The 14,265-nt window shown below is 41.5% G+C and overlaps 1 protein-coding gene across 1 annotated transcript in view; it reads left to right on the forward strand.

Moving 5' to 3' along the window:
• Window positions 1-14,265, forward strand: part of col28a1a (collagen, type XXVIII, alpha 1a) — a 34,741-nt gene that overhangs the window by 550 nt on the left and 19,926 nt on the right. Inside the window, exons 2-18 of the mRNA XM_056399628.1 lie at window positions 467-1,032; window positions 2,157-2,177; window positions 2,319-2,378; window positions 6,417-6,470; window positions 6,568-6,612; window positions 7,275-7,301; window positions 7,892-7,936; window positions 8,038-8,082; window positions 11,006-11,059; window positions 11,164-11,232; window positions 11,315-11,383; window positions 11,844-11,912; window positions 12,132-12,200; window positions 12,308-12,376; window positions 12,473-12,541; window positions 13,930-13,998; window positions 14,089-14,160. Coding sequence (XP_056255603.1) covers window positions 467-1,032; window positions 2,157-2,177; window positions 2,319-2,378; window positions 6,417-6,470; window positions 6,568-6,612; window positions 7,275-7,301; window positions 7,892-7,936; window positions 8,038-8,082; window positions 11,006-11,059; window positions 11,164-11,232; window positions 11,315-11,383; window positions 11,844-11,912; window positions 12,132-12,200; window positions 12,308-12,376; window positions 12,473-12,541; window positions 13,930-13,998; window positions 14,089-14,160 — 1,472 coding nt within the window. The remainder of the gene's footprint in view (window positions 1-466; window positions 1,033-2,156; window positions 2,178-2,318; window positions 2,379-6,416; window positions 6,471-6,567; window positions 6,613-7,274; window positions 7,302-7,891; window positions 7,937-8,037; window positions 8,083-11,005; window positions 11,060-11,163; window positions 11,233-11,314; window positions 11,384-11,843; window positions 11,913-12,131; window positions 12,201-12,307; window positions 12,377-12,472; window positions 12,542-13,929; window positions 13,999-14,088; window positions 14,161-14,265) is intronic.

The raw sequence follows: 14,265 nt of genomic DNA on the forward strand, positions 1-14,265 counted from the left end.
ATTATTATCCAGCTTGAATTATTTGAAAATCAGAGCCCTAGGTGTTGAATTCTTGAGGCCAATACTCATTTTGATATTTGACAGAACAAAAAATGATACAGCATATCAGTTGATATTTGTTTGTGGTTTGTTACTGATCTTACATGTACAGTATGTGCTGATACCAGCAGGTCTGTAATAAGCGAATCACATCCAACACTATTGGCAGGGCCAGTCTGTTGGTTCCAGGAACAAAATAAACCCAGTGGTAGCGTTTGATGAAAGATCAGAGGTTTACTGAAAGCATTAGGAATCACCCTCTGTTTACTGTTATAATTCATATCACGTTTAGTAGCAATCTGGCCATTCATTTTCAGCGAATGTAGTTGATCAAAGTGTTGAATGGGTGGAGGGACTAATATCAGTGGAGCACCAGTGCCGGTGGGAACAATGTAGCCTAACACTTCCTGCTGTGTTTTGCTGCCAGCCCTGATCTGCCCAGTGGAGATTATGTTCATTGTGGACAGTTCGGAGAAAGCCAAAGCTCTGCTGTTTGAGCGACAGAAGGAGTTCATCCTACGTTTCAGCAGCAGGCTGATGCAGCTCCACTCCGCTGGCTGGCGGCTGCGCCTGCGCCTGGCCGCTCTGCAGTACAGCAGCACGGTCTCAGTGGAGCACAACTTCAGAGACTGGCAGGATCTGGACGTGTTCCAGAGCCGGGTGGCCACCATGACCTTCATCGGACACGGTACCTACTCTGCCTACGCCATCACCAACGCCACCCAGGTGTTCAGCCGCGAGACGTCTTCCAGCAGCCTGAGGGTGGCGCTGCTGATGACGGACGGAACGGACCACCCTCGCAGCCCCAGCGCCGTGACAGCTGCTGCTGAGGCCAAGCAATACAACATCAGGATGTTCGCCATCAGGCTGTCGGGCCTGACCAAGGATGGAACCATGGGTGCAAAGCTGCGCTCCATTGCCAGCGCCCCCCCACAGCAGCACGTCCTCAGCCTCACCGACAGCCAACTGGAAGACAAACTCTTCAATGAACTGGTCAGTCACATCTACAGGCCTGCTCATGTGTCAGGCTGATTTCAATGTGAACAGCCTTATGTGGAAAGGATGCATTCACAAAAACAGTGAAAAAAATAAACATACTCAGAAGGAATAATAATATGTATGTGTATTAAAAATAATAGCAGAATAAAACAGATCAAATGAAAATATTATAAAACACAAACAATAAAAGCAACAATATCAAATTTAGGGTCATGTAAGCATATAGTGCCGACCGATTAGGAGCAGGCAGACAAATACACACAACAGTGGTAGTGGTAAAAATGAAGGGTCGCCTGGCAAAAAACCCAGATGTAAACAATGCAGGTCTCAAAACACAAAGAGTTTCATGAAGTAGAAAATACCTTTAACATGTTTGTATGGCTTTAAGTTTTTTAATGTTTTGGGAAACAAGTGTTGGATGAGGAGACTTACACCTGTGTTGAATATAAGGTTACAGCCAGCAGCTAGTTAGCCTGGTTAGCCTAACAGCTAGCTTAGCTGCGTCCAACACAAACCTAATCAGCCTGTCACCACCTCTTAAGTTCACTAGTGACATGTTGTGTACAGTGTCTTCAGAAAGTTTTCAGGCCCCTTCACTTTTGTAGATTTTATTGTTGTGCTTTGTCATTTAAAATGACATGTTGTCATTATGTATCAGACTATTTCTTGGCTCGACCAGTAACATCCTGCAGACAGGTATAATGCTGAATTATTTTTACACCGTTTTTGTACCAGTTACAGTTAGCTAACTGGCTGCTGGCTGAGGCCTTATGCAGTATTTATATATTTAATGGGCATACATGAGGGTGGAGTCAATCTTCTCATCTGACTCATCAGAAAGTGAATAAGCCTGTTTCCCAAAATGTAGAATTATTTCTTTAAGAATAACCACAGTGTGTTTTGGTGACAGGTCTGGTTCACAGCAGACATGTTGAAATCAGAAATCAAATGCTGAATTCAGGTTCAAACTATATTTGTTTACAGTGGGAACTCCACAGGGTGATACAGTATCAATGAGTGGATATGAATGTTAAGTGCTACAGTATTGAGTGTTTTGCTGAGTCAGAACTCAGTAGACATAATTGCTGAGTAATTCTAGCTTTCTTTGTTTCTTTCAGAGCGCAGTTGTGAAAACTGGGGTAAGTAACATGATTTTTAACATTTAAATCGTAGATTCTCAATGTTAATTCTAATTATTCTTGTTTTTTTTTTTTTGTTTGTTTGTTTTATATTGCACACTGTTGACTTTGGATCATATATTTCTTATGTCTTTGTTTTAGTGCCCGCACCCAAAGACCTGCATGTGTGAAAGGGGGGAAAGAGGTCACCCTGGATCTCCTGTGAGTAATATACTGTTGATCTGAATCATTGTATATCTGCATTGTTGTCAGTATCATTCTCATCTCTCCTGACGTCACACACTGAATATTTTACTTAAATTGTATGTTACCTTCTATAGACACTGAGGTCTCAGACTCTCTATGTTCTTATATTATTCATTTAAACTTAACTCCCATAATGATTATTGATTATTAACGTACATCCTGTGTGTCCCTTACTACCTAAAATATTAGGAGTGGAACCAGGTGGTAACTTTAAACTGAATGATGAGTAATGAGTAAATCAAAAATCTCATTTGAGCTATATGTAAGTTTTGTTATTGCTACATAGCTAACTTTAGCATTAGCAGCTGTTTACTTACCAGTCTAGAAGAAACATTGTGAGTTCAGCATCAAACTTCATTTCTTTACTCACCAACATCTGTCTCCAGAGGTGGAAACAAACACCAATGTTAACTCTTGTCTCTATCACGCCTTTTCTTCTACTGAAGTTAGCATGCTAACCAGCTAGCCCCAGCCCATCTTTCTGATAGTGACTCAGTGCAGCCTCCAATCTGCCCTGAAGATGTAGCTGCACAGAGGACGTATTACAACCTCTTGTATTATAAACACAACAATGGCCGAAGTTCTTGTCAAGTGGCAATCACCATTATCCACACCCGATAGGAAACCACGCTAAGCGAAAAGAAAAAACTTAAAAATAGCCCCTTCAAGTCCTGAGGCCCTCTACTGGCTTGAATGTGTTGGAACTGTTTGGACCTTACCACTCCTTGGATAAAAGAATTCAATGTTTGTCCTGATTGTTCATGGAGAGCATGCCCAGTAGTTTATGAGATGCAGTATGTTGCGTGTGATCAAGACTTTTGGTGCTAAAGGCAGCGTCAGAGGCTTACCACACAGGTATCATCTAGGTATGGACAATAAACCAGATTTATTAACACTATGAATCTCTTGCAGACCTAAACATAGTCATATTGCAGCTTTCAGAAATGTCCATAAACTGAATAGCTATAACAACCATTGAAATTTGTTCAGAAAATTGGCAAACCAATCAAATCAAGGATAAGGATGTTTTCACTGTCATTTCAGAACATGAAAGGGAATGAAATGAGGTACTCACGTTCCAGTTCATGTAATAGCAATAATAAAATCAAGAAGAAAGCACATAGTAAAACACCATTAAAAATAAAAATGAGTAAATAAATATATAAATAGAAGTGTTAAATGAGCAGACTGTGTGGAAAGGAATAAAACTGTAAATGTCTAAAAGATAAAAAAAAAAGTTGGCCAGGTAGAATGCAGCAATGCTCTGATATGAAACAGCAGTAATCAAAACAACAAAGTGTCCATGAAGAAGCAGCAACTTTTCAGTGAGTCTGAGTTTTCAGTCTTGAAGTGCAGAATCAAAATCAGTCTCACAGCATCCAAGAAGAAACCGTTCCTCAGCCTGGTGGTCCCGACCTTGATGCTGCCTTCATGATCCTGCACCTGCTGTTGTAAATGTGGCTGATGTTGGGTGGGCTGTGCAGTCTTTACCACCTGTTGCACTGCCTGCCTCCTCTGTCTGCAGCAGAGGAGTTAGCGCAGCACACTGTGAAGCAGGAAGTGAGGATGCTCTGCACCACACACCTGTAGAAGACCAGTGCACTTCAGCCTCATCAGGAAGGAGAGATGTTGGGGGGCCTTCTTCACTGTATTGGTTGTGCTGCTTCTCCAGCTAAGGTTATTGGAGATGTGCATGCCCATGTATTTAAAGCCAGAGACCACCTCTACCTTGTTTTCAGGTTGTTAGTTCGTCCCATTCTCATGGACACAATATATCAGTAATGCCTTGATGGAACTTCTTCAAATTTGGCACAAACATTCACTAGTACTCAAGGATGAACTGATTAGATTTTGGTGATCAAAGGTCAAAGGTCAAAGGTCAGTGTGACCTCACCAAACACTTTAGCCATAACTCAAGACTTCACAGCAATTATGACAAACTTTTCACACAAATGGTTCATATTTTCTATGACTCTGGATAAACAGGGATGTGACCTGAAACTAGCCTGAGTGGAGGAGGAATACAACAGTGAGGAGGTATTTCTAGTCTATACTTGGACTCACCACTGTGAGTGCCCCATCACTACCATGTCATCTACAAACTGAAGTCCAAGAAGAGCCATCTAACATAGGAATCCTTGCTCTCCCAGTGAGGGAGGACCAGGTGAACCACAGATGAAGTGGCACCTGCAGTAGAGCGGTTGTGTCTGCATGCACATGGGTGGAAGTCCACTGTGACAGCAATGGTCTTCATGACCAGCTGATTGAAGCACGTCATGATTATTGGGGTGAGTGCTACTAGGAAATACATCAGGCATGACATGCTGAGCTCGTTGGGACGAGGATAACAGTTGCAGTATTGAGGCGTGTTGGGACAGTGAGGAGTTGAGATGTCTGTCAGCACCTCTGAGAGCTGGTATGCACAGTCCCTAAGGACCTGGCCTTGGATGTTGTCCGGGCCTGCAGCCCTGTGGAGGCTGATGTCTCACGTCTGCTGCGGTCACACTGAGGGGAAGCTCAACTGATGGGATGTGTATCGGGTGTGTGTGTGTGTGTGTGTGTGTGTGCGTGTGAAATGTCTGTCAGGTTGGCAGTTGCTCAGTCTCAGTCGGATCAGATACATTTCATTGTCTAGTGAGCAAATGTGGTCAAGAAAGTGCGAATCAGTGGTGATCCAAGACTCATCAAAACAGCAATTCTCTTTTTATATATATTTTTGGGCACCTTTGACTTGTAGGGGATGACATGTAGACATGTAGATAGGACCGTTAGGACTAAGCCCATGTGGTACGCACTCTGCCAGGTGTGCCACCAAGGTGCCCCCGAAACAGAGATACTTAATCAGATGAACATACGTGTTACCTACCCAGCTAACAAGTAGTACAGTTTTGAGGTGCTTGTACTTTACTTGAGTATTTCCATTTTGTGCTGTTTTACACTTCCACTCATCTTAGAGGGAAATATTGTCCTTTGTACTCTACTACATTTATTTGACAGCTTATTGACAGTTATTAATTACTTTTAAGATGAAGATTTGACTCAACGAATAATAATAAGCTTTTAAAATACAACACAAAACAGTGCTTTCTAACATTTTTGGCTTCTGGCATCTTACAAACATCAGTGTGTAGTCAGGGACAGATTTCACATGTGTATGAGCTGTTAACTGTTCTCTCCAATAGCAATCTTTCCCCCTAAACTTCTCACATGGTTTCATTCCAGTCTTCTGCTGTCCCTGTGTAGTAGTTCAAAACAGCTCCACCTCCAGCAGCTTCCAGAGTAACATGCTGCTGACACACTGATGCTTCAATATTAACCATCCAATGATGTCATATATAATAATATATGAGTCAGAGGGAGCTAGCCATGACTTTATATATATTTATACTTTAATTACATTATTTCTGCTAATACTTATCTACTTTTACCTTTTTCATGCAGGACTTTTAGTGTTTTTACAGGCTTCAGTAATACCAGTGCACAGTGTGTCTATATCTGTACCAGCCGACTGACTGGCTGTTGTAGTGTCTGCTGGCTTCAGGTTGACAGTCATTTCCTCAGCCACACACAGTGGCATCCCCCGAGCCGTGCGCCCGGGCTGGCAGCCTGTGCCAGCAGGTGTGTCTGGCCTGCATCCAAAGCACTACAGTGAAAAAAAATGTGAAAGGGCAGGAAATGTTTCCCACAATGCAAGTGTAGCAGGTGGCCGGCGGGGCGGCTGAAAGGGCTGTTTTCACTGACCGTCCTACTGAACAGAGGCCCTTGGAAAAAAGCAAAGGTCAAGGATGGAAGATTAAGCATGAGCAAACACACAGGCTGTAATGATCTGAGAATCTGCTACACCGAGATGGTGGTTTATGTTGGACAGGGGTTACAGACAGGTCACACTGAGAATGCCCCGTCCCACCTTTGCCTATACATACACAAAGCTCAAACGTAAAAGGGGCCCAAATATTCTCATTCTGCACAATCTCACATTTTATTGTCATCTAGGGGAAACCAGGGGACCTGGGGTCCGATGGAGCGCCCGGCCCAAAGGGATCTCGTGTAAGTCTCTATTGTCTCCATAATCCAGTGCTGGTAACCGAAAGAATCTATGAAGTTTTGTTTGATGTACTGTTTTGTCTGGGCCTGGTCACTGTAGGGGGAACCTGGTATTAACGGACGTCCAGGAATTGAGGGCCTTGAGGTAATCATCAAATGTTTTTCTTAACCTTCTCTTGTTGGGGTTACAGGGATTTCAGCTGTCATGTCAGTCTGTGAGCATTTTATGCTGCTCCAAACTGACTGTATTGGGCCTTTTATTGCAGAGTTTCACCTCTAAAGCTCATTATTTAGCACACTGGTCTGTTTAAAGAACTGTAAAAACAACAATTTGTTCTATTTCTTGATGAAAAAGTGTTAAGGACTTTAGCTGCAACACAGAAATAGTGTCTCCAGCTATGACACAGAGGCACAGTGTTGCCAAACTAGCAACTTTCTCAAAAGATCCGGTGACTTTTAAGACTCTTTCTTTTTTTTTCGAAAAGCACCTATTGTCAAATGTAGCGGTCTTTGAACACACCATGAATCTCTTTGTTGATGAGAGCTGCTCTCATGTGGCTGTGGTGCCACTGGACTGACTGTGTTCAGTGACTGGAGAAAAGCTCACCAATCATGAGTCAGACAAAGTGGTGTGTGTGTGTGTGTGTGTGTGTGTGTGTGTGTGTGTATTCACAATATAGACCCACATATATATATTCTCTGAGGTTGTGAATGTCTATCAATGACTAACTGAATGACACAGCACCTCTGTCACTACAGACTTTTGTTTATAATTGAAAATTGAATTGAACTGTTCTCTGTTTATAGGGTCAACCTGGGAGCAAAGGGGAAAAGGTATGCACTGTTATCACCTATTCTTCTGTTTTTGTGATATTCCTCACCACTGTGTGTGCAGATATCATAAAGAACATATAAACATGTATCTCATATTTTCAGTGCAGAACTTCAGTGTCAGAGAGTTTGATTTGGTTCATAGCCCAGATTAAGCTTTTATCTGTTTCCTCATATTATTATCATACTATTAATATAATATAATATGAAACAAATAAAACTCAGGAACACCGTCTGAAAATTATAAGAGTAGGATATTTATTCTTGCAGCAAGGGAACAAGTTACACACCAGAGCTCACAGTGCAAATGTTCAACAGATGCAAGATTCACATAGAATTTTATACACAGGATTCGTGAGAGCGAAATGGGACTAGGCATAATAGCGCCTTATCATAGTTTAATGTTTTGGTGCACTGGCCGGGAGGAACAGCGAAGGTCACTGCGCTCCTCTCGGACACCACCTGTCTTACAAGCAAACACAATAATAGAAAGTTCTATTCAGGATAATACAGTTTCCCTTTAAGATGTTTATGTTATTCATAAAGTATCACAATTTTTCCAACAATTACTATCATATTATCGTATTTTCTAGGGAGAACAGGGTGAATGCGGTGCCCCTGGTAAAAAGGGACAACAAGTAGGTTTCTTTTTTATATTTATTTAATTGCCATGATGTCTGCTGCTGTGACCAGGTACTGTGCATAAATGTAGTGATATTGTATTAAGGTTTTTCCTTAGGGTGCAGATGGACCTCCTGGCCCCAGAGGCCCCAGAGGAGAACAGGTAAAGATTTTCAACTTTTCCATGTATCATATAATTTTTAAATGATTAAATATAGACCCACAATATACCGTGTGATTTAGATTCTAATAATAAGTTCATAGCTTCTATTGTTTATAATTAACAAGAAGTCAATCTTTATCATTCCAATCAGTGTTACTGTCACTACAGTAGCTCATTTATATGGAGTAGATTACTTGATAACTTGAATGTACTTGATGTACTTGAATGCAATTCAGTCAAGATGCAGTTAGCTGCAACTTGGAAGCAGGGGGAAGCAGCTCGCCTGGCTCTGGCCACAGTTGAAATATTTGCCTACAAACACATTTAAAGGTCACTGAGTAACAACCTCAGGTTTGTTTCATCTGTGCACAGACAGACAGAGAAAACTATATGGTTTTAGGTTTATGAAAAATTTTTTTTCCCCAAACAACAGCCAAGTGCAGTGAGTGTGCACACCATCCCAAAATGTTGTTATTATAGTAAGGTTGCCATTGTGCCTATACAGAGACCATCACCTGTGCTTATCTGGCAACATGTGCCATTCACAGAAATAGTTTTCAGAAGCACCGGGCAGATGGATGAACTATTGTTCAAACCACAAATAAGTGTATTTACATTTCTGTTTGTGAACAGGTTAAACAACAAATATTTTGTGTTAATTAGTAAACATTGGATGTGTTCGTAGGTGTTTTATATTTTGGACAGAGCCAGGCCAGCTGGCTTTATACTAAGGTAGGCTACTGTACATCCTGAACCTCAGAAACAAAGTGAGTACGTGCATTTCCTAAAATGTTGAACCTTCCCTTTAAGAAATGATTCATTCAACGCAGTGGAGCAAGAATGTCTAGACTTTCGGGGGAGGGGGGGGGTGTTGCTGAGAAGGTATTTGTGTGGCCATTTTCAGCTAACAACAACCTTCAACGTTGATTTTAAAGCCTGAAATCACCATCGTGTAGCACACCTATGAAACATATGTGTTAGTGTAAAAATTGCAGATAACTATTTGTATTAGCCTCATATCTGAACGGGTGTGTGGTCAAATTGAAAGATTCCTGTGCCCCCCACCCAGCCTAACCCCACCACCCCCCACCCCCCACCCAGCCTAACCCCCCCCCCCCCCCCCATGTGCCCACGCTGAAACAATCAGTGCTCCAGTGAGAGCCACACACTCAGAGTCCATCCTCTGCTCTGCACTTGTGGAATGTGAGTTGTGGATTAGGTCTTATCCCGCTCCTAATGTAGCCTTTCTAAAGCAGGGAATTCAAGCTTGCAATGTTTAGTTGTAGTCTTTTGGCAGACGTTGTCCCAATGGATTAGGATTTGGGCACATGTTATCCATTCCCTCTCTCCTTAAATGCTTGTTGCCCCCTTCAGCATCGGTAGAACAACAGCAGCCACCATCTGAGTGCCATTAGGTTTTATGTCCATGTGATCTGTCTCCAGTTCCCATGAAATCTACCTACACTTCAGTCGCTTTTATTATACCAAAGCATTCACCATCAAAGTATCAGGATCCACCAGGTGTCAGCAGTTCAAACAAGCCTCATAGTTGGTATCAGTTTGACTTGAGATCAATTTAAAGAAACAGCTGGTTTATTTTGGCTCATTTACAACAAATCACATCTTTCCGACTTCATATTTCCCGAGTCAAAGTTTTACCTGGACATACAGAACAGGAGCCTGGGTTAGTCCTAAAGAGTTCAGGACTAGAATAGAAATGGTTTGGTTTGAGGAGTCTATTTCCTGGAGCCTTCCTAGAGAAATATGGTACTCGCTTCAGTCATCTAATGTATCACAGTTAATATTATGTCTTTTTAGAGTTTATTATTTAGGTAATGCATGGTAATGAGATCAGATAGGTCATCTGACAAAAGCCCTGATAGTTTTGACAAATAATATTAAAGTTACAAGCTTTTTCATTATATGTTGAATTTCTGTGGATTTTTGTCACCCGAGGACAAAGCTCCATGTGACTCAGATATTCATACAATGAAGCCACACTCCTCCAGCAGAGGGCAGTCACAGCTCACCAGCAGATTCCCAATGTTGTACATGTCAAACATGTCTGGCACATATGATTCAGCAGTTAAATGAAAACATGCTCAGCCAATGTTTCATCACTGTCTCAGGTGATTTGAATGAATGGAGAGTAACGTTTGTCTTGATGTCAGAATAACCAGGTTCACTTGTACATATCAAAGTGTGTTTCCATGTGTTTGGGAATACTAACGCATATGAGGAAAAAAGTTGTGTAAAGCATTTAGTGTCTGCAGGGGGAGCTGTGTGACATCTGACATCTGTCCTCAAGTGATGTCACTTGAGTCGGTGTGGGCTCTGGAAATAAAATAAGTCCAGGGGTGTGGAATCCTCACTCCTCATCTCTGCCCGAGGCCAGAGATCCCAGGCCACATAACCTGCCACCAGCATAACACACCTGAACCTCTGACCAAACTTGTTGAGTTGCATTGTGGGTAATGGGGGCACAAGGAAGAGGAATGCTTTGAGTAGAAAGATGATTCTGCTACATGTCATCTGTGGTAAATAAACTCAAAGATGCAAGACCATGATGTGATGTTTGAGAATGCCAACAGTGTTCAGATCCAACTTTCCTTTTTTGTGCACACCAATAACCAATAAGTATGACCATGTGTACTTGGGTGGTGCAGTTGAAGAAACTCTTAGTTACCACTACAGGGACGTTGAGGTAACGGTCCTTTCCAAAAGAAAAAGGAAAAGAAACAGTACAACCCTTCATCACCTGTCTGACCTTTGCTTTAACTGTACTAGAGGCAAACACTGCTAAGTATTTGTATACCAATGTTAAAAAACATAATGGTTTGTCTTTTTAAAATTAACTTCATTTTATGTTATTTATTGAATCAAATGTAATTACTTTCCCTTTCCTGTTTTGCTCCTATGTCAGGGAGCCATAGGAGGACCTGGAGACCAGGGTCAAGAGGGGCCATCTGGCTCCAAAGTAAGAACCCTGGGAATCAAGTTTTAGATGCATTAAATGGTTCATTAAGTTCACAGGTTAGAACTATGGCCATGTTTGTAAGTTCATTTTCCATTCCTTTAAAGGGTGAGCGAGGACCAAGGGGTGCACCTGGACCTCCAGGAGATAATGGTGTTGGGTTCCCTGGTGCCAAGGTAAATTTAAGTTAGGTTTAGTATTGGATTAAATAATCTAATACTATCTATCTATTGCTAATCTTTACACTTTATTTTTCAGGGTGACAAGGGGAACCACGGAAGACCAGGTCCACCTGGACCTACGGGTATGGGTGAACCAGGGCCAATGGTGAGTTCATAAAACTAAGTGAAACTCCAGGTTCTGCTCTTATAGCTGATCTATTTGAACACATGGAAACACTTCCATCGTGTTGTCAGTATTTGCAGCACATGTGTTGTCAAATGTAACAATGCAAGTTGTTTGTGTTTTGTCTATTTCCATGTGTTTTCTTCAGTTGCATTTGGTTGAGCCCTCAGGGCCACCATACCTGCTAGCCGACATCAGTGTCAGCATCCCATTATTGGACCAGATGTGAATTTAAGGGTTAAAGGTTGTGTTGTATATAGACATATTTAAAAATTGATTAGTGTGGGTAGTAAACAACACAGTCGCTCTATTGTCTGCAACAAATCACCTTGGATTTTTATTCATGTTATATTATTAAACACTCAGTCAGTACAGTGACAGCTAATATTATCTCTCTTAATTCACTATTTAACATTCACTACATCTGTATTGATGTGTTCAGGGACCAGCAGGGCCACCAGGGATGCAAGGATCTCCAGGGTTTCCAGGTGAGGGTCTCCCAGGACCCAAGGTAAGTTCCAGGACAAACTCCTTCACTACAGCTAGCATGGTTTTTATTATTATGATTTCTTACTTTATTTGATAGAAAATTCACTAATGTAACTTCACTGCTGTCTGCTCTGGTGTCCTGTGACTATAAGTAAAGGTATAATTATCATTGTATTGTTTGATTCTTAAGATCCTTCCAGGCCTTCCTCTTCTCTTACCACCACCAGTGTGTTTCTTTCAGGGTGACAGGGGGTATGAGGGTCCTAAGGGCAGCCGTGGATCTCCAGGATTGGGGTACAAAGGTGATAAGGTATGGATAATGGTTTATGGTGGTTCTGCCTACAGACACATGTATACTGCAACACTGTGATGCTGTAAAGGATGACCTGTCTGACCTCTTACATGTCTGACTGTCAGGGAAACACAGGAGCCCCCGGGCTACCGGGTTTGGTGGGGTTTCCAGGGGCGGGTATCCAAGGAGAAAAGGCAAGGACAATGAAAATGGAAGCGTTTTCTTCCACTCTATATTCTTTATTTGTGAAACTACATAAACTTAAATTCTGATTTTTCTTCCTGTCTTAGGGGGACCAAGGGCCTGCTGGGCCTTCTGGTCCCAGGGGACCTCCTGGATTGGGTATAGTTGGACCAAAGGTTAGTAGCATAGGACCAGTGGAGAACTGACAATGTCACTTTTATATGAATTATGAGTGATATGTTAAACAGCCATCAAACTTTCTATGACATTCATTAGAATATATATGGTAAATACACAGTACAATACTTTGCTTTAAAGCAAGATTGTGTAAATAATAATAATAAATAATAATTATCATAATAATGTAATTAAGGACTGAACTTATAAACATTAAAGACATTCATACTCAATTCAGTACACTTTTCTGCCACAGCCTTACTTGATCTGTTATGACCAAAGCTTTCTGTTGGCTGATGTTATCTGAAATCAACGTTTAGATAAATAAACTTTGCTGAGTCTGTTTGATGATTCACTTTTCCATTTTAGCATTTACAGTCAGTGCCTGAATAAATACTCAGTTCTCAGTTTACTCAAAGTTATAATATGTAATGTGTCTGCATTAAAATGTTTAAAAACAGGTAGACTGATGTTATATATTTGGTTGAGTTGTGTTCTTACATTATCAGAAATGTTTCCACAAATTGAATCAATTTAATCAAGGTAACGGTCCATTCCACCTGGTGGCCTTTCAATGGCTTCAATACTGTCCTGTAAAAAACGAGTCGTCTGTGCAGCAGGTCACTTTGACCCATAGTTTTGTTGCCAGGCAACATCTAGTGGTTGTAGTAATGATGACAGGAGCAAAGGGAAAAGTGCGGTGACGTAGTATAAAGAGACAAAGTCCAGGTCAGGAGGAGGTTGTGGTGGATGGATGAATACGACACAGGAGAGCAGTGTTCGATTCCCATGTGAAAGTAGCAGTTTATGTTGTTTCTATTATCGTTCGTTATTAACGTTAATCATGTTGTTATTTTTGTAACCATGACAACAAAGAGCATCTAATGTTGAGGAAGTACTTATTGTAACCATGACTGTTATTATAGTACGAAGGTTGGTACGCCATTGTCGGTACAGTCTATGTGTTTATTATTATTAATAACAACATGATTAGCACTAATGGATTATATTAACAACATATAAACTGCTACTTTCACATGGGAATCGAACACCGCTCTCCTGTGTTATATTGATTCAACCACCACAACCTCCTCTTGACGTGGACTCTGTCTCTTGACAACCAAGATCCACTACACCGGCGGCTGTGAGGGGCCATTTCAGGAGACACTCCTATGGGTCGTGTTGGAGGACTGGTTGATGGCGTCATGTCTCCTTTGTGCGTGCATCACTGTTGTGGTTTCCAAAAGCTCACAATGGACTATTATCCAGTTTTAAGCCTCATTTTTATGATACACGTTTTAGATCTTGGTCATTTTTAACTTTTTATTTTAACTGGATTTTAGTCATCAGACGTGACTTTCAGTCACTGATTTGTGTTGTTTTCCAGGGTGACCAGGGTTTCCCTGGTGAACCTGGACCTCAGGGAGAGAGAGGTGTTGGTGAGCCAGGACCAAAGGCAAGGCAACCAAACTCCTTTTGTATACATACACAAAAAACACAGTGGAATCAATAAATGTTGTGAGTTTATGTATGTGTGGTTTTCCAGGGGGAGCCAGGACCCGATGGGGCTGCTGGGATACCTGGTATTCCTGGTGAGGATGGAGCTGCTGGGCCTAAGGTGAGTCAGTCACTGAAGGTTCAATTTGCAGTTAAAAGACTGAACACACACAGTTCCAGTTTAAATGGGTAGAAATGAAAGGATTATGTATGACGTTATGTGTTT

This window comes from Seriola aureovittata, chromosome 16 (assembly GCF_021018895.1).
Source record: "Seriola aureovittata isolate HTS-2021-v1 ecotype China chromosome 16, ASM2101889v1, whole genome shotgun sequence".
NCBI lineage: Eukaryota > Metazoa > Chordata > Actinopteri > Carangiformes > Carangidae > Seriola > Seriola aureovittata.